At 47.1% G+C, this 27,800-nt stretch overlaps 1 protein-coding gene across 1 annotated transcript in view; it reads left to right on the top strand.

Annotated features, from left to right (window-relative positions):
- SETD2 (SET domain containing 2, histone lysine methyltransferase) overlaps positions 1-27,800 on the top strand; it is a 64,619-nt gene that overhangs the window by 622 nt on the left and 36,197 nt on the right. Inside the window, exons 2-13 of the mRNA XM_075706522.1 lie at positions 821-828; positions 2,868-3,037; positions 4,019-4,034; positions 7,566-12,007; positions 14,238-14,369; positions 15,282-15,410; positions 19,069-19,192; positions 20,464-20,541; positions 20,850-20,947; positions 22,813-22,939; positions 25,197-25,331; positions 25,983-26,111. Coding sequence (XP_075562637.1) covers positions 821-828; positions 2,868-3,037; positions 4,019-4,034; positions 7,566-12,007; positions 14,238-14,369; positions 15,282-15,410; positions 19,069-19,192; positions 20,464-20,541; positions 20,850-20,947; positions 22,813-22,939; positions 25,197-25,331; positions 25,983-26,111 — 5,588 coding nt within the window. The remainder of the gene's footprint in view (positions 1-820; positions 829-2,867; positions 3,038-4,018; positions 4,035-7,565; positions 12,008-14,237; positions 14,370-15,281; positions 15,411-19,068; positions 19,193-20,463; positions 20,542-20,849; positions 20,948-22,812; positions 22,940-25,196; positions 25,332-25,982; positions 26,112-27,800) is intronic.

Raw genomic sequence — 27,800 nt, forward strand, 5'->3', positions numbered from 1 at the left:
AATGCAGAGCAGCATTTGTCGGTTTAGACTTCAGAAGCCTGAAGGCATTTTTTTTGTTTGGTTGCTTTTTTAGCATAAGCAAAGCCTGCGTATAGTTCAGATTGCAATGTGGATTACATCTTAAAAAGGAGAGGAGTCTCATTCATGCCAAGCTGTTTAAGAAACGCTGGAGCTGCTGAACCTCAGAATTAAAATGCAACCTTATTTTTTATTAACATGCCCATGACAAACCTGGGACGTTTCCATGAGTAGGAAAGCTGAAGGAATAAAAACATGGAAAAAGAATGCTATATAAGGCCATTGATAAGCTTATATAAAGATGTTTGGTAGAAATATGGGTCCGTAGCCTTAAAAAACCCCTTTCCTGCAAATACAAACTCCTCTGTACGGCGTGGGGATTTGTGATTTACTTGCTGCCGTGGTTGCTGTCGGGTGCAGTTGTGCAGCTGTGGGGGGTGTGCAAGCCCATCTTGCTGTTACCTGACTGATATTTGGCGTTAGTTAATCAGATCTGACTGGCAAAATTGTTCTTTTAAATTTTACATTAGGGGCAGACTGATTTTTTTTTTTTTCTTTTAAATACTAATACATAGGGCTGCTGTAGATAAATAAAAGATGGTACAGTTCAATGGGGTTTTTTTTCTGTTTTTTTTTTTTTTTTAATTTATTAACCACTTGTTTGTAGAGGTCTTCAGCTTTGCTTCGAGTTTTATTTCGGGTTTGAACAAGCCCTTTTCTCTTGACATTCACAGAAATGGGCCACTAAGCACATGAATTCACTGCTGATTTTAATAACAGTCTTCCTTTTATGTACCTGCAGATAGCAAGGTACAGCCGGAGGGAAACAAGTGGGATTGCTCTAAACCTCCGGAGCTGGAAACCTGCTGGAAAACCTGCGGGTTGCGTGTTTGGGATGGATCCCCAGCTCGCGTACGCTCTTGTTGTGCTGGGTCTCCTGCCTGCCGGCTCCTTCCTCGGGCTCGGAACGTGGGGATCTTACGTAACTTCAAACCCAGCGTGGGAGGAATTTGGCAAAAGGTTTTTGAGCGAACCGCAATGTGTTCACTAATTTTGGAAATCTATTTATATTTTTTTTGATCTGGGGCGAAGGAAGAGGCCGTAAATGGAAACGTGATCCATAACCCAAGCCAGCTACCTCCTTTATTAAGGTTAACCTGCGCGAGGGTGCCCGTGGCGAGGTGGGATGGCGTTCTGCTGCCGATGGCAGCTTTAGCTGCTGATGGAGGGGTAACTCGGGGGGGACGAGCACTTGGGCATAACTGGCTGAAATACCAAAGAAATACTTCTCTGTCCAGTAGAAATTAAATTGTTCGTATAGACATCTAGGACTATGCAAGATGCGTTATCAGTAATGCCATATCTACTTCATTCTTATATATTTTATTTTAAACAACCAGTTAAATTCAGGCAACATCTTCTGTTTGGTCCCTTCTTAACTGCTTTCTATCTCTTGATATTTTGACTTCTCACATGCCACCCTTTAAGCTGCTCAAATTTTAGCAATTTCCACCCCCAAGGGCAGACAAGTCTCGCTACCAAGTGGCTGTAGAGCAGCAAGAGCTCACTTTCTCCCGCAAGATTTTCTTTGGGTTTTGAAGGATCTCAACTAGCGGTTCTCCCCTTCAGGGTATTGCAGTTTTCTTGCTGCTTTGACCCCCCCCGTGCAGAAGCTGGTGCTCTGCCGTCCGCCTTCGCGGAGCGGCTGTTTCGAGGTGGCAGATGCTCGGGCTGCTCCACCAACCTGGCGTTTTGTCCAGGAAATCTGCTGCTGTGGATGCAAGCTTTGAGCAGGACGTGAGCTTAGAGCTGGCCCGGATCGTGCCGCGATTCCTGCTGTTTTGTAGGCACGCTGTCTTGGAAGGGAAAATTTTATGCCTAGCTTTCGGTTTTTGGAGACCTCTACTTTGTGTACTTGCCAGCATTTTAGCTTAACACTGGTTTTGTGCAATGTTTCAGCAACAAGAGCAAAAATGGCTTGTTAAGAGGAATTAGCTACTTCCTTTACCCTTACAACGTGTTCTTAATTATAAAAGCTAAACTTCATTACCTGTATCCCAATATACAGCTGCTTAAATCTGTGTTCTTACTTGTAAAGAGACATTTCTTTTTGGTTTAGGACTACCAGCTTCCATCCGTTGGTTGTTATTCTGTGCTGTATCACAACACGTCTGGTTATGGATGTCTTGAAGATCTCCATAGAATCATAGCATCATTTTGGTTGGAAAAGACCCTTCAGATCATCGAGTCCGATGTTGACGTTGGGTCGCCTTGGGTCTTGGCTGCACTGGACCTCAGTAGTGTTCTCACCCCTTGTAAACGCTTGTGTTTAACACTCAAAATATGCGACCGTTGACAATGTTGGTGTCCTGGAAGTCTAAAACTCCGCTTTCTGCGATCCTGAAGATGAAACCTCCTTATAGGCACTAATTCGTGTCAAAGTGGTGTTCTTAGAGGGCTTCCGACCTCTGCGTCAGCAGCGTTTTGAATTCATGGCTTGCTTAACCCCATTAAATGACATACGTGCCCTTGTGTACTCCACAACTTGCTTAAACTCATGGCTCATGTTTCCTCGATGAAAACAAACCCTGTTCTTGCTGCTCTAAGAATGATTTGTAGCCTATTAATAAGCTTTATCAATTGGCCGTGAGCCTTCGTAGAGGCAGGAGTGTATTACTGCTGGGGATAGGTCTTTCTAGCAGGTTGCTCCTAATTCTGTTGATGATGGTTTAAATGGGGAAATAGGTGGTTATTGCCGTGCCGTCACCACCGTGTCGGGTCCCTGGCGGGGTTACCCAGAAACCGAGAGCTTTGGCTTTCTTTTCCAGAAACTGATACTTCTCGATTAGCTGACGTTTGAAGTGAAATCTGTGAACCTTTTCTGCAAGAAATCTTTCACTGTGTCACCACGGCAGTGCCAAATTATGGCTCGAAAGCTGATAACATTTAGCAAAGGTCCAGATGAAAACTTCCCCCGTGTCTGTAAGGTGGATAGGGAAAAGGCCGTCTGCACGCAAATGTAAAGGTTAGAGCACTGGAGAACGCTTTTGGACTTCTAGTAGAGGAAATAACAGATAAAAAGGGTGAGCTGTTGACATCTCGGTTAAGGCGTATCGGTAACCGCTGAAACTTCTACATCTGCTTCTGTAGTTTTCCTTTGAGGGCCGAGAAACTCGCTGAAGCTTTCTCAGGTGTCGGGCAGAGCAAGAAGAGAGCAGTCGTGTTCTTGTTCCTCTTTCCTTGTAGGGGAAACTGCTTGGCTCGTGGTGTCGGAGCGGAGAACTTAGGGAAGCAAAGAAAAGTCGGGCTTTCCTGTTGGCTCAGCATTGGCAGGTTGGGTTGGGATCAAGGTAACCCTCCAAATTAGTTCACTGTCGAGCGGCCAGCTTCCAGAGGACTGATTAATTAATTCTGAGCATCGTGGCAAATAGGCAGGGCCTCAGATCCGTAGCAGGTCATACAGCAATAAGATATTCATAAGTATCTTTAATTTCTGGCGATGAGAGAGACAGATACTTTCACTGTTTCTGGGCTGCTAAGGAAAATACTAAAATTGAAAGAAAACCAAATTCAGCTTCCTACATCTCATTTTTACGATTTTTATAGCTGCGTTACCTCTGCAGTGTCTGTTGAAATAAGGTTCTGGCTTGTTTGCCAGACCCTTAGAAGACAGCACCAAGGCAGCGGTTTGCTCAAAAAATGTTTGCTCTGTCAAAGTCCATGCAGAATTCTCAGCACTGAAATTACTGAGCTTCAAAACTATGCCGTGCTCCCCTCCAGAGGTGGTTGGCGCGCCTGCCTGGCTGGTGGGTGACGTTGGCAGGGCCATCTCTTGCAGCAGGATTATTTGTAGGGTTGGCGTTACCCTCGCTCTCTCTGTCCCCGGGTCCGTCCCGTTTGCGGCGCCGGAGATCTAACGTTACGTTTCTTGTTTCTGCCTGATGTTTACACCTTCTTTTTCTGTTTTCTTTTGCATGTTTTCTCGGCTGGATTGCAATAGAGAAGAAGAAAATGAGGTGAGTAAAACCGATTCCTTTCTTGATGTAGCTCCTGGGACATGCGTTAGCCCAACCTGGTTGGTTCGACCTATAGATTTCTTGAGTCGAGAGGGACTGAGGGTCCAGATGAAGCAAACTGATGTTATTCTGGGGTGCCTCCAGTTCAGTGGTTAAATTTAGGAGAGAAAGGGAACCACCTTCAGTGCCACTTCTGCCATCTACACACAGGGATGCGATAGCAGAGCACGACGGTGCCCTTGAGTCATTCGGTGCAGGTAGGTGCTGCTATCTGCACCAGAAGATGATTATTTAAGGACTTAATCTGTGGAAAAAAAAATAGTTTTGCTGTATATGGCTCAGTGAATTTAAGGGGAAAAGAGAAAACTTGGAGGGACTGGAACAGTTGATAATATCCCGGCACAGGAATGACTGCTGCTAATAATTTTTGATGCTGTAGGACCGTATCTGCTCTGGTTGTGCTGGTGGGCGTACTGCGTGTCCTCCCTGTGTTCCCGGCGAACTGAGAGCTGTAATCAGTAATTCAGTAATCGTGTACCTCTGCTGAATATGCGGAGCGAGCTTCTGTCGCCTTTTTCTTTCTGCAAAATACCCACAGCAACGTTTTGGGGAACGTTCCCTTTCTGTAAAATATTAAAGGATGGAGAACTCCTCTTCTACTAGAGAGCTTTTGCCAGTAATTGCTACCTATTAAATTTCAAAAAGCTACCTGTGGAGTATGTTTAAAATTCTGTAAGTCATGTTTTGTTAAACTTGGTGTTATTTAAGAAAAAAAAAATCCCTGGAAGGGTGAGCACATGAGGGTGGAACGTGTTCTGAAATGCATCATCTCTGCTGAATAGGCTGTGAAAAGGGGAGGAATAGAAGCTTAGCAGCTCCTTTTTTGCCTTCAGGCCCTGTGTTTTGTGTGAAGGTGGATGCATCCAAACCCCGTTCTTCACATGTGAGCTTGGATTTCAGATCCGTTGCGCTTGAAGTTAGAAAGCTTTTGATCAAAACATCGACACATTTCCATAACTGAATTTTGCACATAAATTAATTTCTCAAAAGTTCCAGCAAGAAAGAAAACTCTTGAATGCTGATGCGCTGTATTTACTATATTTTTACTGTATTTTTACTATATTTTTAGTATATTTTTACTATATTTTTATATATATACAGATTATTTTTTTATATATAATTGGCATAATAGGTGAATCCAATCCAAAATTTGGATTCAGCTTTGGGGAGACTCCTTGCATTAGACATCAGGGTATGGATGAAGACAGGAACCCGATCTCTTACTTTTCCATTGTCCCAAGACATAGATGCAGGTCGGGGTAAAAAGGTGTGAATTTCTGGTCACGTAGGGCTAATAATTGACCCAGCAAACCCACAAAATGATGTTTCCTTGCTCTTTGGAAGGCTGAGCCCGGCGTCCTACGGGAGGGTGGTCTCAGTAACGTTCAGACATGTAGAAACTCCTACCAAACGGGCTGGATGCTTGATTTTGTCCTTTATTCTTCCATGAATTAGTTTATATGTGCTTGTGTATTAGTCTCTGGATTACTGCAGATGTGTGGATTCTTTTGAAAACAGGGATAGTGTTTTCAGCGTGACTTTCTGGAGATGGTTGTGAGACAGTTGTGGAGAGGAGTGTGTTTCAGAGCTGGGCAAGCGTGTGGACCTGCACTTTTTTCCAAGGTCACTGTTTGGGTGCCCTTTTAGCCACGGCACTCGTTTAAAAGCATCCATGAAATGGCACCCATATAAATAACACCCATTTAAAAGGAGTGCTTTTTCTTTTTTGCACCCATTTTTTTTTCCAGAACGCGGCTAATCATCTGCTGGTGAAGATCAAAGGTTGTGTATGGTGCTGGGTTGGGTAGCCGAGACTAGTCACGTGGAGACCGTGACATGGTTTTCACAATTAAAATAAAAACCCCACGTGTTTCATCAAAAATGAGGACTATTTTTGTATATATGATGTCCAAGGGTGCGAATAGAATGAGATGGGGTTTCCATTCCACCAGCGTCTTATTTAATAATTTACTATGGTGCCTTTAGCCTGAGCAGCTATGCATTGTTTTACAAAAGTTAAAGGATAACAAAGTGCGTAATAATTCACAGTGGGTTGCGGGAAACCACTGCTGCTGCCAAAGATGTGTTCATGCAACAGTTATGGGAGTAAAACCCAGCTCCGTACTGTTTTTATACTACTACAGCTGTTTCCTTTGGAGTTACGCTTCTCACACAAAATGTAATTACACGAATGCAATTTGGATTTGTGGGGATAAAGACTGTTGACACCACCGCCCTTTTGCCACGGTGCGGCAACATTCGTCTTTAGGGATTGCACTCCTGTGACACAGCGTTTGCGCAGACGAGCCCTAAGCGTTTAAAATAGTTGGAGAAATGCTAAGCCGGGTAAACGTCCGGTGCTTGATGCTCTGAAAATTGCTGATCTCGGGCTCGGATGAATGCATCCTGTAAGGTAAGAGGTTCCCATGTGGAAGGAGCTTTGTTGGTCTAGACTTGCTCCGTTTCCAAAGCCAGGGTTCATGAGAGTGCTGTCACAGCAGCTTTCTTGCTGGAGATCCTGAGCTCTTACGTCCTAGAGAAGATGACTGTCAGCTCGTTAGCATCGAAAACGAATGGACTTGCTGTAGCACGGTCCTCACTGCAAGGTGGCGAGGGAGATCCTGGGCAGGAGACAGCAGATAGCTTCTGGTGAGATGCACGTGGAGTGTATTACAGTCGGTTGGCCTGGAGGTGACAGAGTCCTCACGCACGGCTGGGTCCTGATGGGAATTTTTGGAGGTTGTTATAACGATACTGATCTACGCCTGAGCCTGGAAACTTATTGGGAATTACTAATGATTGCGATAAGGCTGTTGGCAGGAGGTGGGAAAGGACGGGGCTTAAAACTGCTGCTGCAATTGTAAGTGGTTTAGTGTGGACTTGGTAGTGTTAGGTTAGTGATTGGACTGGATGATCTTAAAGGTCTTTTCCAACCTCAACGATTCCATGATTCTATGATTCTATAATTCCGGGTAGTCTGATTCGCGCTGAAACCACATGCATCCAGGTGCAGTCTCCTGGGACGTGAAAACAAAGACGCTTAAAGCTTAAAAATGCAGGATATTTTGTAGCGTGGGACCACAGAAACAGCACAAATAAAGTGGTGCTCTCTCTTCGATTAACTCTATCTGTTAATTGAACCCTGTGTCTTTTTAAAAAACCTAAGAATTAAATGAAAAAAGGACTTTGAGTTTGGTCATTAATAAGTCAGTTAAAAAGCTTCAGTCCAAACCCCAAAGGAGGTTTTGCTCCAAACTGGAAATGACTGGGGGGTTGGTTTTGTTCAAGAGAGAGCCAGCCGCGGAAGGCAGCGCGGCTCTGCTATCAGACTCCAGCCCAGGGTATCAATTTCTATTTTATTGTCATGAAAAATTCACCAGGTAAAAGAAAATTGTTCAGTGTGTCTGTAGAACAGAGTTAAAAACCCCAAAACCAAATCCTCTAACTGCATCTTCTTTTTCTTTTTCGCAGGGCAAGCCTGAAACCGTACAGAAAGCTGGCTTTATCAAAGGCCCGGTGTTCAAAGGCATTGCTTCGAGTCGCTTTTTGCCCAAAGGCACCAAAACAAAGGTTAACCTTGAAGAGCAAGGAAGACAAAAGGTGTCTTTCAGCTTTAGTTTAACCAAGAAAACCTTACCGAATAGATTTCTGACTGGTCTTGGAAACGAGAAACAAAATGAAACTCAGAACTCCCCAGCAGTACCCCCTCAGACTGACTTTAACCCCAAAAGTAAAATGGACCTGGGGGATGCCGCTGGTTCAGCTGAGGAGTCTTCACCTCCAAAACCGAAGGTAGAATTAGGGAAGATCCATTTTAAAAAACATTTACTTAATGTCACAGCAAAACCACCACCAGCTACAGCAGCAACGCTACCGCCGCCGGCGCCGGCTGTGGCACCGGTAACGGAACCGGTGGCATTGGCCGGGGACTTTCCCTCAACGCCACCGCCTCCCCCACCTCCCCCGCCGCCGACGGTGTCGCCAGCAGCATCGATGCCGGTTCCTGCAGCGGCAGCCTTGCCACAACTGCCAGTAACGCTGATGTCGACGCTGTTGCTGTTGCCACCCGTGGAAGCTGAAGTCCCTGCTTCAAAGGAGCTGTGCCACGCGGTACCTAAGGAGGCTTTGGAGCCGGACGTCAAGCAGGATGCGGTATTGCGTGGTTCGGAAGAACGCGTAACTCAAAACACGCCCGAGCAGACGGAAATAACTCCGCAGAAGGAAGATTCCCATATTGGGAAAGAGGATGAGGTTTCCGACGGCTCGAAGGGTGCTCCCCTCTGCTCCCGGCGGCAGGGGTCGAAGAGGAAATTCTCCCAGTCCGATGGCACGCTGCTGGGCTCTGAGTCCGACGAAGATTCAGTGAGGACCTCCTCCAGCCAGCGGTCACACGAGCTGAAGATATCCAGTACGGAAAAGGAGAGAGATCCCAGGAGAAGCTCTGCGTCCCTCAGGGGTGATGACCTGGGGAAGTCCTCCTCACGCTCCAAGTCGGACAGGGATGAGAAGTACTCGAGCTATTCAAAATCGGAGAGAGATTCGCGGTATGCGTCCTCCCGCTCTCGATCAGACAGAGAGAGAAGGCGAAGCCGGTCTCATTCCCGTTCCCGATCCGATCGGGGCTCCCGAACCAGCTCTTCCTACTCGAGGTCGGAGCGTTCACATTACTACGAATCCGACCGCAGATACCATCGGAGCTCCCCGTACAGGGAAAGGTCGAGGTATTCCCGTTCGTATGCGGACAGCAGGGCGCGAGAGAGCTCGGACTCGGAGGACGAGTACAGGAGGACACATTCCAGATCGAGCGACTCGAGGCGTACGTCGTCCCACTCCTCCTCCTCCTACAGAGACTCGAGGACTTCTTACTCTAAGTCGGACAGGGACAGCAAAGTAGAGTCGTCTCATGCCGACGTGGAGAGGAGAGGAAGGTCTTCTTTGAAAGCAGATAGAGATTCAAAAAGGACTTCAGAAAGTGAAGTAACCAAAAGGTGCTCTCCCCTTGATGAGCTAGGCTATCGAAAGGGGACATCCCATTCTAAGCCCGACAGTAATGTGAATTCCTCCCGTTATAAGTCCACCCCTTCAAAGACCCCCGCACCAAAGCCTGATAAATTTAAGAGTTCTTTCTGTTGTACAGAATCGATCGAAGAAATAAAACAGCAGTCTAATTCTCTAGATTTAGAGACCTCTTGTCTAAAAAGCAATGAGATCAGGGTGTCCATTACGAAAAAATTTGAAAGGGAAAAGACACTTTCTCCATTAAAACAGTTAAACGATTTGCCCGCTTTTAAAAAGGCAGACGAATCGAAAGCGGGTTTTGCTAACTCAGAGTCCGAGGAGCTTACAGGAAACGAATGCCACGACAGTGTTAAGGAACAAGAAGCTTTATTAAAGATAAAGCACGATGAGTTAAGAACGTGTTTCTCCATGGAGTTGAGTGTAAATGGGTCCCCGGAGGGTAGGGCTGATGGTTTGGCAACTTCCAGTGCCTCCAGAACAGAGGATGTCGCTGCATCTTCTGTCGATAGCCTGTGTCCATCAGAAGCGTCGCCTGTCGTGAAGACGAGTCCGTCGTATCCGTTGCCATCTAATGGGTTTGAGAGCACGTATGCGTCTCAAGAGCAAGAGCCGGACGATTCTCGGGTCCAGTCCAGCGAGTGCAACAGTCTGTTTAGGCAAGCGGAGGCTCTGGTCCTGCAGCAGCAAGGGGAAGCCATCCCTTTGCCCGTCGTGAATGTAGATCATACTAAAACTGTACTTAAGAAGCTGGATGATCAGGCAACTCTGTGCGACAAAACCAAAGAACCAGTTTTTTGCTACATTTCAGACGATGCCACCCCTGCTTTGTATCATTCGGAAGTTGAAATTGAAGCAGAACCAGCAGATTTAAAAGTTACGTCCGAGACTTTCCTGGACATGCAGGTAGAGCCGCAGACTGTTACGTGCGATTATGAGAGCACGGAAGATCACCACGCAAAGTCTGCATGTGACGATGAGCACGGTCATCCTTCCCATAAAATTAGCCTGGCAGTGGAGAGCTCGAGCCGGGATCCCTTCCAGGATGGCTGTTCCCCCAGGCTCAGGTCGGACCATCCCGTGCCGGCGGAAAGCATCTCTTCCAAATGGGATGTGCCACCGCCGGCTGGACGCCAGGAGCTGGTGCAGCGTTCAGAAGCTGAAGAGATGCTCGAGTTGGATACTCAGCGCGTTGATCTTGGGTCGGCAAAAGGCAAGCTGTCATTCAAAGATGAGCATTCGTACTATTCAGAAGTGCCGCTGGAGCACCGCAGCGGGGAGGTCGTGGAAGAAAGTGCTGTTTCCACCGAGGGAGTTGGACCCGATGATTTGAGAGTTCGGTGTCCCGGTGTATTGGCCAGGAAGGACGAGGGAAATGAGCCCTTGGTGGCTTCGGCTTTTCCAGACGCCTTGTTTCCCTCTTGTGATGTCATTGTCACTGCAGAAGAAATGGAGATGGTAACTCAAGCCCCGACGTGCGACAGCAGCGGCAACGCTGCTGAATTTGTTCCTGCTGGCCACGACGATTACTCTGACACAGGGGAGAGCGACAGCGAGGGAGGCAGCGAAGACAGCGACACACAGGACTCGGATTCAGATGACGGCACGCCACGGAAACGTCTCCAGTCTGTTGTGGTCGTTCCAAAGAACTCAACCATCGCTATGGAGGAGAGCAGCCCCGGCTCCTCACGGAGTAGCCAGGGCAACAGGCGCTTCTCTGACCACTGGGACGACGAGCGACCGGAGCCCAGTAGACCCTACTATGAAGAGAGGTCGGAGAATATGGCGAGTAAAGGTGGTCTACAAGTAGAGAGCAGATGTTCTCCTAGAGGGATGGAGAAGAGTCCGGCAACTTCTACCGAGCTCAGCAGGAAGGAGATGGAGGAGCTGCGGCCGGATCCGTGCCAGCCTCAGAGCGATGGTGTTGACAGTACGAGTCAGGCAGACCTGACGGCAGACTCCCACGGCAAGCCCAACCTGGACGAGAGAATAATGTTGAAGGAGCTGATGTCCGTTGGTAGACCCATTGGCCGACAAGACGAGCAGCCATTTTGTCTGCCAGAGAGTTTCGAAAGCGCCGATAAATCCCGACACCAGATGAGCTCTTCCAAGCCAGACAGTAGGCAAGGGAAGGGTGGGCTTAACCAGTCTGGCCTCGGAGACTTCTCCAGGCTGGACGGTTTTCATACGACGGAGGACCTGGGTGGTTTGGGCTGGGACTTTTCCCAGCCGGAGAAGCCCAGTAGCACCTACCAGCAGCCGGATAGCAGCTTCGGGGTCTACTCAGGCTACGTTTACCAGCCGGGCTCGGGAGCGTACGGCAGCTCTCAGAGTTACTGGCAAGGCAACGGTTATTGGGATGCGAGGTCCGCTAGCAGACCTTCTGCAGTTAATTACGAACGAATTCAAGGGCAAGTACCGGATTCTCTAACGGAGGATCACGAGGAGTACGAAGAGGATGACCGTTGGGATGATGACTGCAAGCCTCCTTTTCCCAGCCCCTCGAGTAAATGTCAGGTGCCCGGGCAGAAAGAAAAAGGCTCGGTGCAGGCTCATGAGATCAGCAGCAATTCGACCAAGGAGCCGCTGCCCGGCGGGGAGAAGAAGGAGGAGGTGAAGGTTTTTGAAAAAAGTGATGTGAAAGAGCGAGGTCCACCAAAAAAAAGACGCCCGGAGTTGGAGAGCGACTCTGAGAGCGATGTGGACTCGAGGGAGAAGAAGAAGATGAAACCGGAGGGGGAGCAAGTGGAGTCGGCGCCGCAGGACTCCTCCATGGTCGGTCGGTTGTGTATCATGGACGACTTCAGAGACCCCCAGCGCTGGAAGGAGTTTGCCAAGCAAGGAAAGATGCCCTGTTACTTTGACCTTATTGAGGAGAATGTGTACTTGACAGAAAGGTAACTCATTTTTTTACCCTTTTTTTTTTTCCCCCTTGCTTATAGCAATTTTAGATTTTAACTCATATTTGATTCTGTGATAGCTTTTTTTTTTCTATGGCCAAATTGGCATAATTTGGAGGGAGGGATGTCGCGTTCCCTACATCTGGCAAAGCTGCTCGTAGAGGAGACGATGCTGGGCAAGTGTTTAACCTCCCCTGGGTCTCTTCTAAACAGAACCCCCTGGTTGGGCCCAGACAGGCCCTGGTGATGGGAAGAGGTGGCAGATTGGAGGGTATGGGGGGAGGGTGATTTATTTATCCCCTCTTCTCAGTCATCTTGCAGCATCCCCGTTGTCTGATGCCGATTTGGGTATCTGGCAGGACTTGCACACGTGGGATTACAGGCATCAGCAGCAAGTAAACTTATTATTCTTGCACCTATGGTAGTTTGTAAGAGTATTTCAAGTTTTTCCAAGGTTTTTGCTTTATTGTCCACCGTTGACCTGAACTTGGTGCAGCTACGTTAGAACCCCGAGCACTATAGCAGCATCGCCTCGGGGCTTGCCAGATCTTGTCTGTTTAGTGTCCCCAAATGCCAGCTCTCTCCCTCTCCGAAGACACAGGGAAATCTGGGTGTGGGAAAGGTTTTGGACAAACGATGTGTGCTTCCAAAGGCTTTGGTTACTTGCGTGTAATTCTTTGTCATCTCAGATGCGTTATTTTAGATCTAACAGACTGATGTGAAATATCAGAGGGCAGCTGTTGGCTGCAGATTATCCTTTTCCCTTTTGCATGGGAACGTTGAACGGGATATGATCCCTGGAAAAAAAAATCATCTGTTCCTGAGCTTTAGGGAAGATTAGTAAGTGTATTGCTTCAGGGCTCAACTACCTTCGTCCTTGCCAAAAAAATACTCGCTCTGGCTTTAACGTGTAGGTGAGAGCTCCTTACGAGCTCGTAACCAATTCTTATTCCTGGCACAGACTGTGGCAAAGCCTTCTGATGATTTATGCCTATTTAAAATCTCGCCGCTTCATTTAACTTCATGCTCCTTTTTCATCTCGTGATTCCTCAGGGGTGGTTGAGTGTCGGCGTTCCTGCCGAACCTTCGGGTACCGAGCGCTGGCACTCACCTGCGGTGAGGGCACCGGGCGCCGCGCCAGCTCGGGGGGACACTTCACATGGGCCAATTTAAACCCGTGTTGGGCATCGTGTGTTGGGGTCGTAGCACTCAAGGCTTTGCCGTGTCTCTTGTTCGCTAAAATAGCTTTCTTTTTTTTATATATAAATGCGTTTTAAAAGATATTCTTGATTCAGAGTCTGAATACCACTTATCTGCAGATAAAACCTGCTATTTATTTCAATCCAAGTTTTTTTTTTTCTTATGCCTTTTTTTTGTCTCGTTGGGATCCATGCTCCAAAGCACTTCCCTAATCATCTCATGGCAACTGAAATATCAATTAGTAGATATGTTTGGTGCCCTACCGTTTCTGTAACTATGATTTTGCTTTCTTTTTCATCATCTTACTTGACAGTGAAGCAGAGGTTTAAGTAGCTAAACACTCCAGTTTGCTTTGTTAAAAGAATGCTATTTTTAAATGGTATGCGCGCTCAACTAATAGTTTATATGTTAATATTTTAGAATACAGGTTTTCTCCTGGCCTTTGGATCAGCGAAACCAAATGGGTGTTACGGAACAGCTGGGGTTGGAAGGGATGTCTGGAGATTTTCTCCGTAGTATTATATACAGTTACAGAATATAGTATTTCATGAGAGGCTAATCGAAATTTATCCTTTTAATTTAAACCTTAGAGCTTGTGCTATGTGGTGAGAAATCCTCTGCCTAGAAAAATCAGGACTGAATTTTCTGGAAATCAGTTTCTCGTATGACAAAACGAAGGGGTTTTAGTCCTTCCTCTGGCTGTAGGTGTGCATGCATGTGCACATCTATGCTGCAAGTAAAATTGGATTGTTGGAATTGTGGAGAAGGAAAAAAAGTTAAATCTCCTGGGATGTCTTTCTGAGAAATCATCTTTGGTCATCAGAAAGTCATCACCTCCCCCTCAAAACAAACCGAGTGTCCTTGCTTACCCCTGTACCTTCTTGTGGTTATCCAAGGGTAATCAATCCATACGCCCAGTTTCTAGAGAATAAATTAATCTCCTCCAGTAACAACTGATAACGACTGAGGAGTAATTTCTCTACCCAGATGCTGTCTAACCTGTGTTTCAATGACTTGTCTTCAATAGGAAGAAAAACAAATCTCACCGGGATATTAAGCGAATGCTGTGCGAATGCCCTCCTCTCTCCAAAGAAGAGCGAGCTCAGGGGGAGGTTGCTTGTGGAGAAGACTGTCTCAACCGCCTGCTCATGATAGAGTGGTAAGTAGCATGTCATGAGTTGCCAGGGTTGGGCGGTGGTGTCCATGAGATGACTTGGGAGCCCCTGAAGGAATCCAGACTGTCCTGGGCGGTGGCAACAAGGTGTCTGTGCCCTCTCATTTTCCCTGGCTGGTGTGGAGTGATCTTCAGTGCCTACGCGCCAACATTTAAATCTGACCTTAGATCTTCTGCGGGAGGCTCGACCTTAGCGACGTCCTGTTAAAACCTGCTACAAATGCCTGGAGTCTTCTGCTCCTCAGCTTTAACTCTAGACCATCATAAGCGTGGTTGGAGGGAGTCAGAAAAGCAAATGTAGCTCTACTTGAGATCCTTATTTCCTCTCATTTCTCCTTTTGCATCTCTTTCCTCTCCCCAGAGCCTCATCAGGCTATGGCTGTTGTCTCCTTTTCCTTCTTGGAAGAGAAGAGGAGAAGAGGGAGCTCTTGTATGCAGGAGGCAGGGGACAGGGCGCTTAGGATTCACCCCCTGGCATGAGGATTGTCACCAGCTGGGGTGGAAGGAGAAGAATTATCTGGCAGAAGCCCTGCCCTCTCTTTTTTTATTATTATTTTTTTTAATTTCATAGCCCAGGTGGTAGATGTAGGGGAAGGGGATATCTTGGGGGAAGAACCCATAAAAACGTGGGGAGAAGAGGCCAGTTCATCCCATCTTGATTGTACGACATTGAAGTACGGCGGCATTTGCATTCCAAATGTTTTTATCTTCCTTCCAGAAATAAACTGTCTGCATTAGTATGTTGACAGTCAGATGGTTATGCTTTTTATAGCAAACACGTTTGAAGGTTTTACGCTGAATTTATTATGGTTCCTTGGTATCTATTTCCCATCTGATCCGTTTCTGTTATCGCTGTTGTCCTAATGGGAATTGATTTGTTCCATTTCCTTCCCTTAGTTCTTCCAGGTGCCCAAACGGCGACTACTGCTCCAACAGGCGCTTCCAGAAGAAACAGCATGCGGATGTTGAAGTGATCCTCACTGAGAAGAAAGGCTGGGGGCTGAGAGCTGCCAAAGATCTGCCATCGTAAGCCTTTGCTCTTCGAATGACGTCCTCGTGCTATTTTACTCCCTCGTGAAGGGAAAATAAGTTGCTTGTGTTTTTTTAGTTTCACTGACGTTGTAGATTTGCAGAGGTTCTTCCAGCTTTACACACTGTCCTTGTCCTCTGTCAGGCGTCCCTCTTAGTTATCTGCACGTACGTATCCACTAATTGCGTGTTAGATCTCCCGCTCTGGTTTTGCTCTCTTCTCATTAGGGTTTCTGACAGTCTTGCTGTGGCTTCATCTTGTGTTTAGTCTGTCTCCCCTTCTTTCTCTGTCCTCATTACACGGCGTCAGATGAGCGCACGCTCTGGTTGTGTCTCTTCTGCTTTTCCCACCTCTGCAAGACTTACCCTCTCCTTGAGTCCTCCTCCCCTTTGGGCTACACGGAGGTCCCATGGGGATCTTTCCTCCCCCTGTTAGTAGTTAATGGCTGTACTTCTGAGTGCTGGTTTGGCATCAGCCAGGCTTACAGATCTGAGTCTGTGTTTGACTCGTCTCTCTTTCACTAAAGCCTGGTGTTATTTGCCCGTTGTGCCCGGATCAGTGCCTTTACCGACAGCGTCTGGCACAAAGGAGCTGGTGGGACTTGAATGCAAGGGTTGCGCGGTGCTTGAACCCGTTGGCAGTAGGATGGATGCTTTTTAGTGTGGACTTGGTAGTGTAGGTTAATGGTTGGACTGGATGATCTTAAAGGTCTTTTCCAACCTAAACGATTCTATGATTCTGTGATTTTTGGTTTTGCTGATATTTTTGGAATTACAGTCCTGTTTGGAAACTTGTACTCAAAAAGCGAGCGTGGCTGGGAAGAGCAGCAGTGCTGGGTACATCTTGCTCTGTAGGTGTGTGTGCAAGGAGCAGGTCTGAGACGGGAATGCCTTCCCGCTAGGTAGGGTAAGTCAAGGAGTTGCCTTCTGCCTTGCCGAGCCGGCGCTTTCTCATACTCCCAGTAGTAAAAAGAGCTTGAGTTGGTGCCATGAGAGAAGAGAGAGGAGCGAGGACATTCAAACTGCTGCTGGGACCTGGAGCACAAGGTGCAGCAGGAGGAGTGGGATGAACAGGAGACAAAGATGGGATTTGCTGGGAGAAGGGAGCGAGGTGGGTGGTATCTCCAGGTGAGAGCGGCTGCGGTCAACTGCCACGCTCCTACGACTAGCAAGACCCGGGTGGATTTTTCTCCCTCAGGTTCAGACCTTGCCATCTGTGTGCAGGTCGCGTGGGCGTGGATGTCTTCTCAGATCCACGCAGGGCGAGCAGAAATCGGTCGTGCTGCTCTGCAGACAGACTTTGTAGAAGAAATTGCTGGAGTGTCCTGCCGTGGGGAAGCAGTGCTGTGCACTCAGAGTTTCACCAGGCTCTGATTTCCATCTCAAAAGGCTGTGGGATGGGCACGATGAGTCTGTTCAGTCTCCAGCACACCGGAGACTGAGCTTCAAGACAATCTGCTTAATTGTGCAAAGATTTTCTGTAACTCTGGGTATTTTAGTGAGTTTCCGTGGAAACTCTGATTTTTTTTTTTTTGCTTCTATTGAAGACAAAGAGTTCTGAGGAATCCAGCAATGTTTCTGACACTTAAGAAAGCTACAGGTCTTACGGCAGAGTTTTTTACTCCTATATCAAATATATGAGACTAATTCACAGGAAGATACGGGGAAGAGTTTTGATTGCTTTAGAGAGGCGTGCCAAGTTATCTAAAATGCAGTGAAAACAATTCTGCATTTTCAGCCCGATATGTTTAACCGAGAGCGCCTTCGCACTGTGTTTATGCAAAAGATAACAGCGTTAAGCGATTGTTAAAATAAGCGAGCGCTCCTCATCACTGTTCTGTTGCACAGCAACTGTATCGAAGAAGAGGGTGAACGTTGTGGCGTTTTCTGGCTCCTGATTTTCCAGATTTGCCAGATAACCTGGGGAGTCCCTGGTGCTGCTGGACTTCACCTTTGCAAGAGCGGTGCCCTGCTGTTTTTGGAATAACGCGTGCACAGGGCAGCACAGGGTATTGATAGGGACTGAAGCAGTGCTGCTGCCCCGTATGGAAATATCAGGTCCAGTTTTATTTAAAGTTTTAGGAATTTCTTTTGAAGACAAGGTAGGGAGGTTGTAGTAAAGATATGGCTGATGGTGAACAGCTCACCATAGCAAGCGTTGTGTCTGCTAGGTGTGCTAGGATCAGGAATGTTGAGAAGGATGGGAAGGAGATAACCATGTGAAGACCTCCTTGGGCAAGAGGGTAGATAAACCAGTGAGAGCGGCAAAAGTATCTACTGCAGTTGGCCTATTGTGTGTCAAGGGGTTTGGATATGGTTCCTCAACACTTGATACGGTGACTGAAGTCTGGGGCTGGCTGCGATATTGCTTTTGTTTCTGCGTGTGCTATTCTGACGAGCTATTGTTTGGAGAGAGATTTTGCAGACTGGCAGAACGTTGCTGCGGAGCTGAAGCTTGTCTTGGAAGAAGACAACCTTCTCTTGGTGTAGTCATCCCACCAGAAGACAGTCCATGGACTGTCACAAATCCAGCGAAGGGTGGAGAGGTTATACACCCAGAAGATGACCCGTCCCACCTGATGTGGGTTTGTTCGAAGATATTTCAAGCTTGGTTCTCCTCGTTGTCCTGCCACTGTGCCTGTTTCCCAGGCTTGGAGTTTTGTAGTCGGGACTTTGAGGGGAGCTAACCCAACTAAGCAGCAGGCCATCAGCAGACCGTGGCTGACACCTTCATGTTGGTATCTGCAGGCTGGGGAGGCATCCAGGAGAAAGATACGGCCGAGTTATGAGCTGAAGGAGCAGATTAGTGCACCAGAACCTTTCTTTGGGTGGTCATGGAGGTGGGGGAAGATGGGCATAATTTGTACATGTGGGCTGGAAGGCCAGCCTGGTACTGTGCGGGGGGCTGGGATTAATGGTGGGAAGGAAATGGGTGAGTGATACTTGCCCAAAACACTGAATGCTTGGTCCAGCTGGAGCTGGGCAGGAGCTTTTGCTTTGCTGGTGCTCTCCCCGTTAAGCACAAGGAAAGAATTGAAGGGTTCAGGGTGATATTAAGCAAGGGAGAACTTAGGACTGATAATCAAGAAAAGCTGGTTCCCAACGCATCTTGGTAGAGCGGATGGTTTAAAGCCTGGCTGTGCTGCAGAATGCAATCTGTGAGGTTTGTGTCCGAGTGTAGGGGTAACTAGTTGTTCTCTTCCGTCTCTGCTTTTAAATTCACCTTTCCTATGGTCAAAAAGGATATTTTCTTGACCCCTCATTTCACCCACCAGACCAGCAAGGTGCAGACAGGCTTTCCATTTCAACTGAGGAAAACCACCTGCCAGCACCTTCTCTTAGTACTCCTTATTTCCCTCTTCACGTCGCCCACAAGGTCTTGTTCTTTTGCAGAATAAACCCTGCTCGAAGGGGAGCTTTATTTTTGTGTCTGGGCTTTTCGCTGTGATGTACCTATCCATATGACAGCGTAAAAAAATAAATTAATCAGAATTGCCTGAGATAAGGCGTATAATAATTGTAGCTATGCCACCAGGATGTCCAGGCTGCAAGTTGTATTCGGAGAGCCCGTCTCAGCAGCAGTTATTTTCTGTTCCTTGGCGTTTCTTGCTTGCAGCTAAGTGGAGTGATGTTTTTTTCCTCTTGGGCTTTGCAGCAACACTTTTGTCTTGGAGTACTGCGGAGAAGTGCTGGATCACAAGGAGTTCAAGGCTCGTGTGAAGGAATATGCCCGGAACAAGAACATTCACTATTATTTCATGGCCCTGAAGAATGATGAGGTGAGCAGTGTGATTGCTGCGCTCGGCTTTGGGGGAGGCTAGCTGGGCTTAGCCCTGGTTACGTACAGCACCGGCTCCCTGTGAACCCGCGAAGCAACGTCCTGAATCTATTAGAAGTGCTTTCCTAAGGAAAGGAAGCTTTGGTTGGCTTTGTGTTGTTGTACTTCACTTTTTTTTTTTTTTGTAATTCATTGCTCAGTTTCAACCTGGTTTAACAGAAGTCTAGTAGCTTAACTCTATCCCAGCGTCCTTGGAGAGGAGAAATTGTCCTCCCGAGGAAGAGGATGGAGTATGGCCCATCCCTTCCGCACGAGCAGACCTCTGTGGGAGAGAAACCGTGTCTGTGTCCCACCTTGGGGAGACGCTTCAAGCCAAACTCAACCTTCTTGGATGCCCAAGTAAACCAGTCTAGAAGACACACCAAGAAACCGTGTTTCCTTTCTTCCCTTGCTCACAGAACTATATTAAATTGGGACACTTTTAGCTGGTGGAGTCCCTATGTGCAGGATTGCTGTCACTGAAATATTTATATACCAGAAGTTCTTAATTATTTATTGTTGCTTCAGCCCTATGGGATCGTGGAGCTGCGATGCAGAGAGCGCAGCCTTGCTTACCTTGGGCGACGGGCCCTCCCTCGCTGAGAACAAAGTGTATAAATAGAAATTTAATATCATATTCTGCTTGCCTCTTCTGTCAAGACTTTTTGGGTCTGGGTAGCTTTAGAGTAGATGAGTTGAAAATACTCAAGAGTGCTTTTTTTCCCTCTTCTTTTTCCCCCCAAAGTAAGCAATTTTTTTAGCTGCCGTGGGATTGTTGTGTGATCACAAGGGGGCACAGGGGAGTGTTTCCAGTTGTAAAGGGAGGACGCAGTGATCCAGGAGACGACCTTTCTATTCGAGTACGATGCGTGTGGCGGAGATGCTTGGCTTCCCCAGCCCTCATGGTCATTGTACCGTGTATCGGAGGGTCAGAAAGAGAGATTAAAAATTCAGGATCTCCGCCCAACGGAAGAACTCTTTATTAACCTGCAGTGAAAATGAAGAACCATGTACCGGTTGCTTTAGTGCTCTTCTTTTTTGGGGGCACTTAATATCATTATAAAACCCGTTCTCCAAACCAAATAAAGTTGATAGCTGGAGCAGGAAAGGGTGATGACTTCTACACGGGTTGTGTTCAAATGCGTGGTGTTCGTAGCTGTACGGCTTCGTATTCTGCCTGGCGCAGAGGGAGGCAGGCTGTTTCGCCCTATTTGGTGTTTCTTTTCTTTTCAGATAATCGATGCTACCCAGAAAGGAAACTGCTCTCGTTTTATGAACCACAGCTGTGAACCAAACTGCGAGACACAAAAGGTAAACTGCTGGATCAAAGCTGCTGCTGGCTTCTCGCTTCCACTGCCTTGCGCCTTAGCAAGCTCAGAGTGAAAAGCATTTCTCCTTTATCTTTATGTCTCTTTGTTGTGGGTTTTTTGTTGTTGTTGTAACTTAGTGAAATGGAAACAACTACCTTTGAAATGGGTGAGTACCGCTGATCCAGTTAGCAAATTTTAAATTTCTCAGTGATGCTGTTTGAGGGATTAGTCTGGTTAATTTAAAGCAAAACCAGAGTCGAGCCTGGCTTTTGTAATAACTCTTGTCATCTTGTTTTTTCCTTGCCTTAGTGGACTGTGAATGGGCAGCTCAGAGTTGGATTTTTCACCACCAAACTCGTCCCATCGGGCTCAGAGCTGACGTTTGATTACCAGTTCCAGAGATATGGGTACGTTTCGGCTCTCTGTGCTTAAGCTGCTGGAAGTGGGGTTTTGTGAGCATTGGTGCAATGAAAAAATCCTGCTCCGAAACAAACTGTTGCAAAGCCTCGTCTAATGGAACAGTTGTAAATGAACTGGAGTTCAACTGTATAAAAAGCTACCTGGAGATGTTTTCTTCCATTTCTAACACAAGAGATCGGGAGAGGAATTTCCCGTTGATTTAACATGTCTTTTCCAGTGTCACTTTATTGCCTTTTTGTTCCACTTCATACCATCTCTCCCCAGTGGAGATTTCCCAGATAATTATCTTGACTGTTTCTTTCCTCTGTCTAATTATTAATTACCCAGGCTCCAGGCTTTGCAATACTCTTAAATAATGCCTCTTCTTCCCCACCCACCCCTGTTTTATGACTTTGCAAATACTTGCAGAGCTGTAAAACCCCAAGAGATAGCACGTTCCATCTTCCTGTCCGGCTCCAGAAGTGCAGGTGTGCAGGCTCCAGCGTGGGCTTCGGCTCCCTTCTCTAAACCTGAGCCTAATATTGTTATATTACTGCTTGTCCAGGTGTATGGCAAAGTATTTCACCCTCTTCAATATGATTAGCACAAAATAGCGTCTTGACAGGCTTGAAGCAACGTGTAATTATGGGATGAATTGTAGATCCGTTTTATAATCCCTAGGTTTTTTTCACTGAATACAGTCATTTAAGGAGAGTCTCTTCCTTTTCCTTTTGGATCTGGTCTTATGCAACACTGTGGCTCTTCCTATATGCAGAAGAATCAGCCATGAATTTTTAGTTGCGCTAAAAAATTCTTTGCGCTAAAGTGTCAGATGCTGTCACGTAGTTTTCTGCTGGTGCAGACTTGCAGGAAGACAGGCAAACTTAGCCTCAGCCTTTCTGGTTGCTCTTGCAGCAAGGCCTGTTTCATTTCTAGTTACGTGGGAATATCTCTAAAGCTGGCGAATCACGTCATACGCTGTCTATACACCCGTAATTTTATTTTTGTCTGTGTATGGCTTAGTCAAAATCATTAGGGCTTAGCATTGTGGCCCTGTTGGGGCCTCTCTGATGGAGAATCGTTTTGCTTTGATATCTTGTGTATTTGAGTTCAGTGGATCTAGTCTCATCTCGCTGGAGTTTTCCAGCTCTGATCTCTTAGTTGTCCTTCCCGAGCTCAGGTTCTGCTTCGTAGAAGATCCTGCAGTTGAGCTTCCCTGGTTCTTACCGCTAGTACTGCAAAGCCACGTTCCTCCAGTGGATTATGCACATTTAAAAAAAACCTAAACCATTCTCCCAAGCAATTGTGGCACATAGTTTAAAATTTATGGTACGTCAAGTAGAAGATGCAGAGGCTTTGTAGAAATACTGCCTGAAGATAATATAATTTGTATCTCTTCTGCTCTCCATGGCTGTATATCTGTGCAAAAAACCATCTTCCACTCGAATCTTACTATTTCCACAAATCCTCAGCCCATTCTTTATTCTGTTTCGAGCAATAAAATGCAAGCCTTTTTCCTACTGAATATGTAGTCTTGATTATATATTCATTAGGAAAATTAATATGTTGATTGCAACATGCGGTAAGAAGTTAGCAGACCCAACACTTCCACCTTTTCCTTTCTGATTCTTGACCTACAAAGAGCCTGGAAGTGAAGCAGGCTTTGGTTTCCAGCTGAGACAACATGGGATCACGGGAGCTATGTGAGAAATCAAGACTTTGTTTGAATTTTCAGTGGCCAGAAAGGCCTTGCCATGCAGTGAGGTTCCTGTCCTTTTCTTCTGAGGGTGCACTTAAGAGTAAGGTAAAATAACTCGCCGTGGATGCAGGTGATCTGTCATTAAACCGCTCTGTTGCTTGTGCCCACCAACAGCAAAGAGGCTCAGAAATGTTTCTGCGGCTCGGCCAACTGCCGGGGTTACCTGGGAGGAGAGAACAGGGTCAGCATCCGAGCCGCCGGAGGAAAAATGAAAAAGGAGCGCTCCCGTAAGAAGGACTCGGTGAGTCTGATTCTCCCTTTTATGTGTGTTTTAATTTCTTTCTAAGAGTAGCAGCAACCAAGGGCTGACCGTGGGCTTGTTCCTCTCTACGTGAGCCTTCAGGTCACCTCTGTAGTCGTCTCCTACGATCAATCACTCATGATGACCTCAAGGTTCAGTCTCCTCCATGGATGAATTTGTATCGTTTTATTTCACAGGGGCCCTCAATACTTGTGTTTTCTCAGAGCTTTAGTTAAATCTGTATTTCCTTTCTCTGGGTTACTTAACACAAAGTCCCACCAGAGAGGGACTTTCACAGGTACAGTATCTGGTCATCAATACTGTGTGCTACTAAAAAGCATGCTAAATTCTACGTGGTTTTAAAAATTTGGTTTGTGTTGCATGATTTTTAAACGTTGGTGAAAGACGGGCAATGCCGCCTTCACTGTTTAGGACATTACCTGAAATTTGACAACTGAAAGGGTGCAGATGTTTGCCATCTCCAGGCTGGGATGTGAAATTTGAATCTCTTAATTGCTTTGGCCTAGAGGTAAGTCAGCTTCCAGGAGGAACTTGTATGAACAGGTGTCGTATGTGTGCCGACTTCAGTTACAGTTGTTTGCAGATGGACATGAATGAAATATGGAACTTAAATCCAGCCCATTTTTTTTTTTTTTTAGCCTTTTTATAGCTTTTCTTGCATGTAATCCTCTTCCATGAACCTGCTCCCCACATTGAATTGCAGGGATGGGTTCACAAGGCAGATATAGGAAACTGCAGAGAAGTCTGAGCACAGCAGTCAAAAGGAGTTTTTCCTGGATGCAGACTGCTGCAAGAAACTGGACAGGCTCCTTTTGCTTCCTGTGAGGTGTAATTGTTCTCTCCCTGAAGATATAAATATCTCTATTCCTACAAATAAGATTTGCTGTGTGCTCTTTTGGGAGAAACTACCTTTGAAAATGCCAGCTTCATTTTTATTTACTGTATCGGAGAGCCAGGAAGCCAAGAAATTATTTATAAGGCATTTATAAGTGGTTTTAAAATGCTAATAGGTGACACTGAGCAGTAGGCTAAATTATGAACGTTGATATTTTGGTGTCCACATAGAGAGGAATGTGCCTCTGGTTGTAAAGATTATAAATGCCGGGTTGGTATTTAAAGAAGTAAATCTATCTGCACTTAAAGATAATCTCATAGTGCACATCTGTTTTCCTACGTGAAAAGATAAACTTGCGACTGGGCGTATTTTGGTGCACTCACCTGGAATTTCCTCCGTGCAGCGTTAGATGTATGCAAGTAGGAGAAGGACATTGGGGTGCTGGAGCGTGTCCAGAGAAGGGCAGCGGAGCTGGGGCAGGGTCTGGAGCACAGGGCTGGTGGGGAGCGGCTGAGGGAGCTGGGGGTGTTCAGCCTGGAGAAGAGGAGGCTGAGGGGAGACCTGATCGCTCTGCAGCTCCTGGCAGGAGGGGGCAGGGAGGGGGGTCGGGCTCTTCTCCCAAGGAACCAGCGATAGGATGAGAGGAAATGGGCTCAAGCTGTGCCAGGGGAGGTTTAGATTGGATATTGGGAGAAATTCCTTCATGGAAAGAGTGGCCAAGCACTGGAACAGGCTGCCCAGAGAGGTGGGGGAGTCCCCATCCCTGGAGGGGTTCAAAAAACGGGCAGAGGTGGCACTTTGGGCCATGGTTTAGTGGGCATGGGGGTGTTGGGTTGATGGTTGGGCTGATGATCTTAGAGGGCCTTTCCAACCTTAGTGATTCCCAGTTTTTACTTTCATTCAAAAATAATCCATCCCCCAAGCAAGGAAACATGAAATTATTCCTCTCCCCTGAATTGGTTTAGTGGTGGCCTTGGCAGTGTTAGGTGAATGGTTGGACTGGATGATCTTCAAGGTCTTTTCCAACCTGAACGGTTCTAAGATTCTAAAACATGCCATTTGTTAGGAGAAATGGGTATTAGAGTCGGGGGATTCCTGCCTGTTGTGTGTGTGTCAGGCAGGAGCACAACTGGCTGCCCTCTGTCCCCAGTGTGAACAGAACTGGTGCAAAGTGTGGTCTTGCACGGGATTTAAGGTCTGACACCACCCCCCCCCCCCAACAGGTAAAAGGAACCCAACACGTTGAGTCAAATTAAAGCCAGGCTTCTTTTCCATATGGGCAAATTGCTCGGGAGAGGCTTCTCCTGGCTCTGAAAGCCAGGGAACGGATTCTCCCTGCCATCACGTAGAGCGGCATGAGCCTGGCATGACCTGAGAGTTTTTTTTCTTTGGCTGTGGTAGGTGGACGGGGAGCTGGAAGCGCTGCTGGAGAACGGAGAGGGTCTCTCCGATAAGAACCAAGTTCTCAGCTTATCCCGACTGATGGTTCGGATCGAAACCCTGGAGCAGAAGCTCACCTGCCTCAAACTCATACAGGTGAGGAGGGCCCAGCAGAAGGGGAGGAAACCATGTCCTGTTAAAGCAATGTCCTCGGAGCTCTTGTTAGAGGAGGAGGGGGAGGGTGGGAGGAAGGTCTCGCACTTGCACCGGCATCCCAGGCACGAGCCGAGCGGTTCTGCTTGGGTTATAGAAGGTGCAGAATTTCCACCCTTTGCTCCTTTTGCATTTGGTAGAACTTGGGTGGTGATGCACAATGCCCGTTTCTAGAAGCGAGTTGTACGTAAGGGATTTAGACTGTAAATGAGGAGTTTGTTGGCTTAAAATCACAGCTGTCTGATCTCCGAGGTTATCCTGCATTTTTACCTCTGCCTGCGTGCAGATGAGTTGCAGCCAGTTTTCCGCGCAATCCATTATCGTTAAGTTGTATTCCCCAGTACAAGCTGTCCACCAAGTAACGGTTCTGCTGCATGTGTTACTGCTCCAAACCCGGCAGTTACGGCTGCTTAAGTGACGTTAGACGCGCGCTGATCTCAGCAGGTGCCTAGTTCTGGCTTCTGCCGTGGGTTTGACAGGTACCGTAAGCCCCGTTGAGCAGTTAGCCCTGTTAGCCTGTGGAAATCAAAGGGGGTTTTTGCCTGTAAGTCTCTGACTGTTCCCACGGACTCTCTCTAACTTTGGCTCATCCAGAACACGCACTCGCAGTCCTGCCTGAAGTCCTTCCTGGAGTGTCACGGCTTGTCTCTCCTCTGGATTTGGATGACGGAGCTGGGCGATGGGAGAGGAAGCACCGCTAACAACCTGAAGTTGCAGCTGGAGGTCAGTAATTCCCTCAGGTTTGAAGCTTTCTTAGCAGCGTTGCTAACTGCTCAGAAGCATGATGATTTTATTTTTCTTTTTTTTAAAAATATGCCAAGTGTTCCTGAAAACAAACTGCAGGTATCCTTAAAACTACAGCCTAAAACTTCTGATCCTTAGTATATGGAAAGAATTTGCTCTTGTGGTTGTTCTTAGATTTCTGAGTTAGTGACATGAGCCAGACTTAAATATATTTAAGATCGTTGCCGTTGCTGTTTATTCCATAGTGAGCTGCACAGGGAATTGGAGGTATTGGCGATCTGAAGTGGAACTTGAATCTTTCTGTTTGCTATCTGCACTTCAGCGTTGCATGCAGAAAGACATCTGGAAGTTCCTTTGCTAAAGACGCTTCTACAAGAAGGTTGCTGGACAGTTTGGAGAGGTGCACGCGGTCCTCAATCCCGAGCAAGAAAGCAAAAGCTGTGTGAGCTCCAGAGCTCAGGCCGCCTCTTCTCCTCCTGACTTCTCCTTTTGTTTTTCGGAAGCGGTGACAATCCTGCCCAACTCTGCTTCCTTAGCTCAGCACAGTTTTTCTCCAAGCTGGTACTTCACATTTCTGAATGAGTCGTGTCCTACTCATGCCTTTCTCCTCTTTTAACACTGTGGGTTCCGGTGTTCCCTCTGGGAAACGGGCGCTGTCGGTATCAGAAGATGAAGAGCTGCCTACGTGTGCTTTTGTGAGCCTTCAGCTCTTGGGGTGGGATGAGGATACCTGAAGATTTTTGGAGCCCAGCTTGATATCAGGCCTAATAAGATGGCTTCTGTGTCACTGGTGGTGGGAGGGACAGCAGATCTGTCCGCTCTGCGGCGTGTCCTATGGGAACGCCACTAGTTCCACCGCCTAGTCCTCATCCATCCTTACTTAGACAAAGTTTTGGCTGTAAATACCTGGAAAACTTTAGTGCTGTGGGGTTTGGGGTCTCTGACGTTAAGTTAGAGCTTGCTGACTTGTAGGGTTTGAGTAGACCTACCCATACTTCATCTGCCGTGTGCTGTGCAGAGTGTGTTGTTGCTGATGGGCCGTGTACGTTGTCTACAAGGCACGGATTCAGTGGGTGCCTCAAGTTTTCTCTCCTGCTGATGTGATGGGGCTTTTCAGTACTGATTTAGCCAAAGCAGAAGTGCTTGACAGCTACTGAGTCAGCGTTCCTCTTGCTGCGGTGCGTCACCCCCGTGTTGCTGTATGGGGAGGTGGCTGCTCACAGAGCTACAAAAAGATCTTTTGAGCCCAAATCTACAGGGACTGAGTTAATCTGTTGCAGTAACTGCTCTTAGGAGGGAGCTGAGCTATTCCCTTTTGGGACTGCAGTATTTTCTTCTTCGGGCTCGGTAGGATCCATCCCACTTGATAGATGTTGAAGCCATTGCGCTGAGGGAGTCTCGAGTCTGGATTTTTGTACATATGGTGCCTCCCTCTTGCTCCCTGATGAACAGGTGCCGTGGCATTGCAGAGCTGCTACGTAGCTCGCCTCCGACTCATCTTTGACCTCTAGCTTTGGAGAAACCAATGGTCAGGTTAGACTCTGGTTTTCCCCTGGAATAGGTTCAGGCTCTCAAACTCATTGATACCAAACCCAGAGCTGCTCCCCGCAAGCTTCAAGAGGGAAACGGAATTGCTGTGATAGTGGTGGCTTCGTCTCCACTCCCGAT

The sequence above is a fragment of the Pelecanus crispus genome, chromosome 2, assembly GCF_030463565.1.
Source record: "Pelecanus crispus isolate bPelCri1 chromosome 2, bPelCri1.pri, whole genome shotgun sequence".
NCBI classification, from domain to species: domain Eukaryota; kingdom Metazoa; phylum Chordata; class Aves; order Pelecaniformes; family Pelecanidae; genus Pelecanus; species Pelecanus crispus.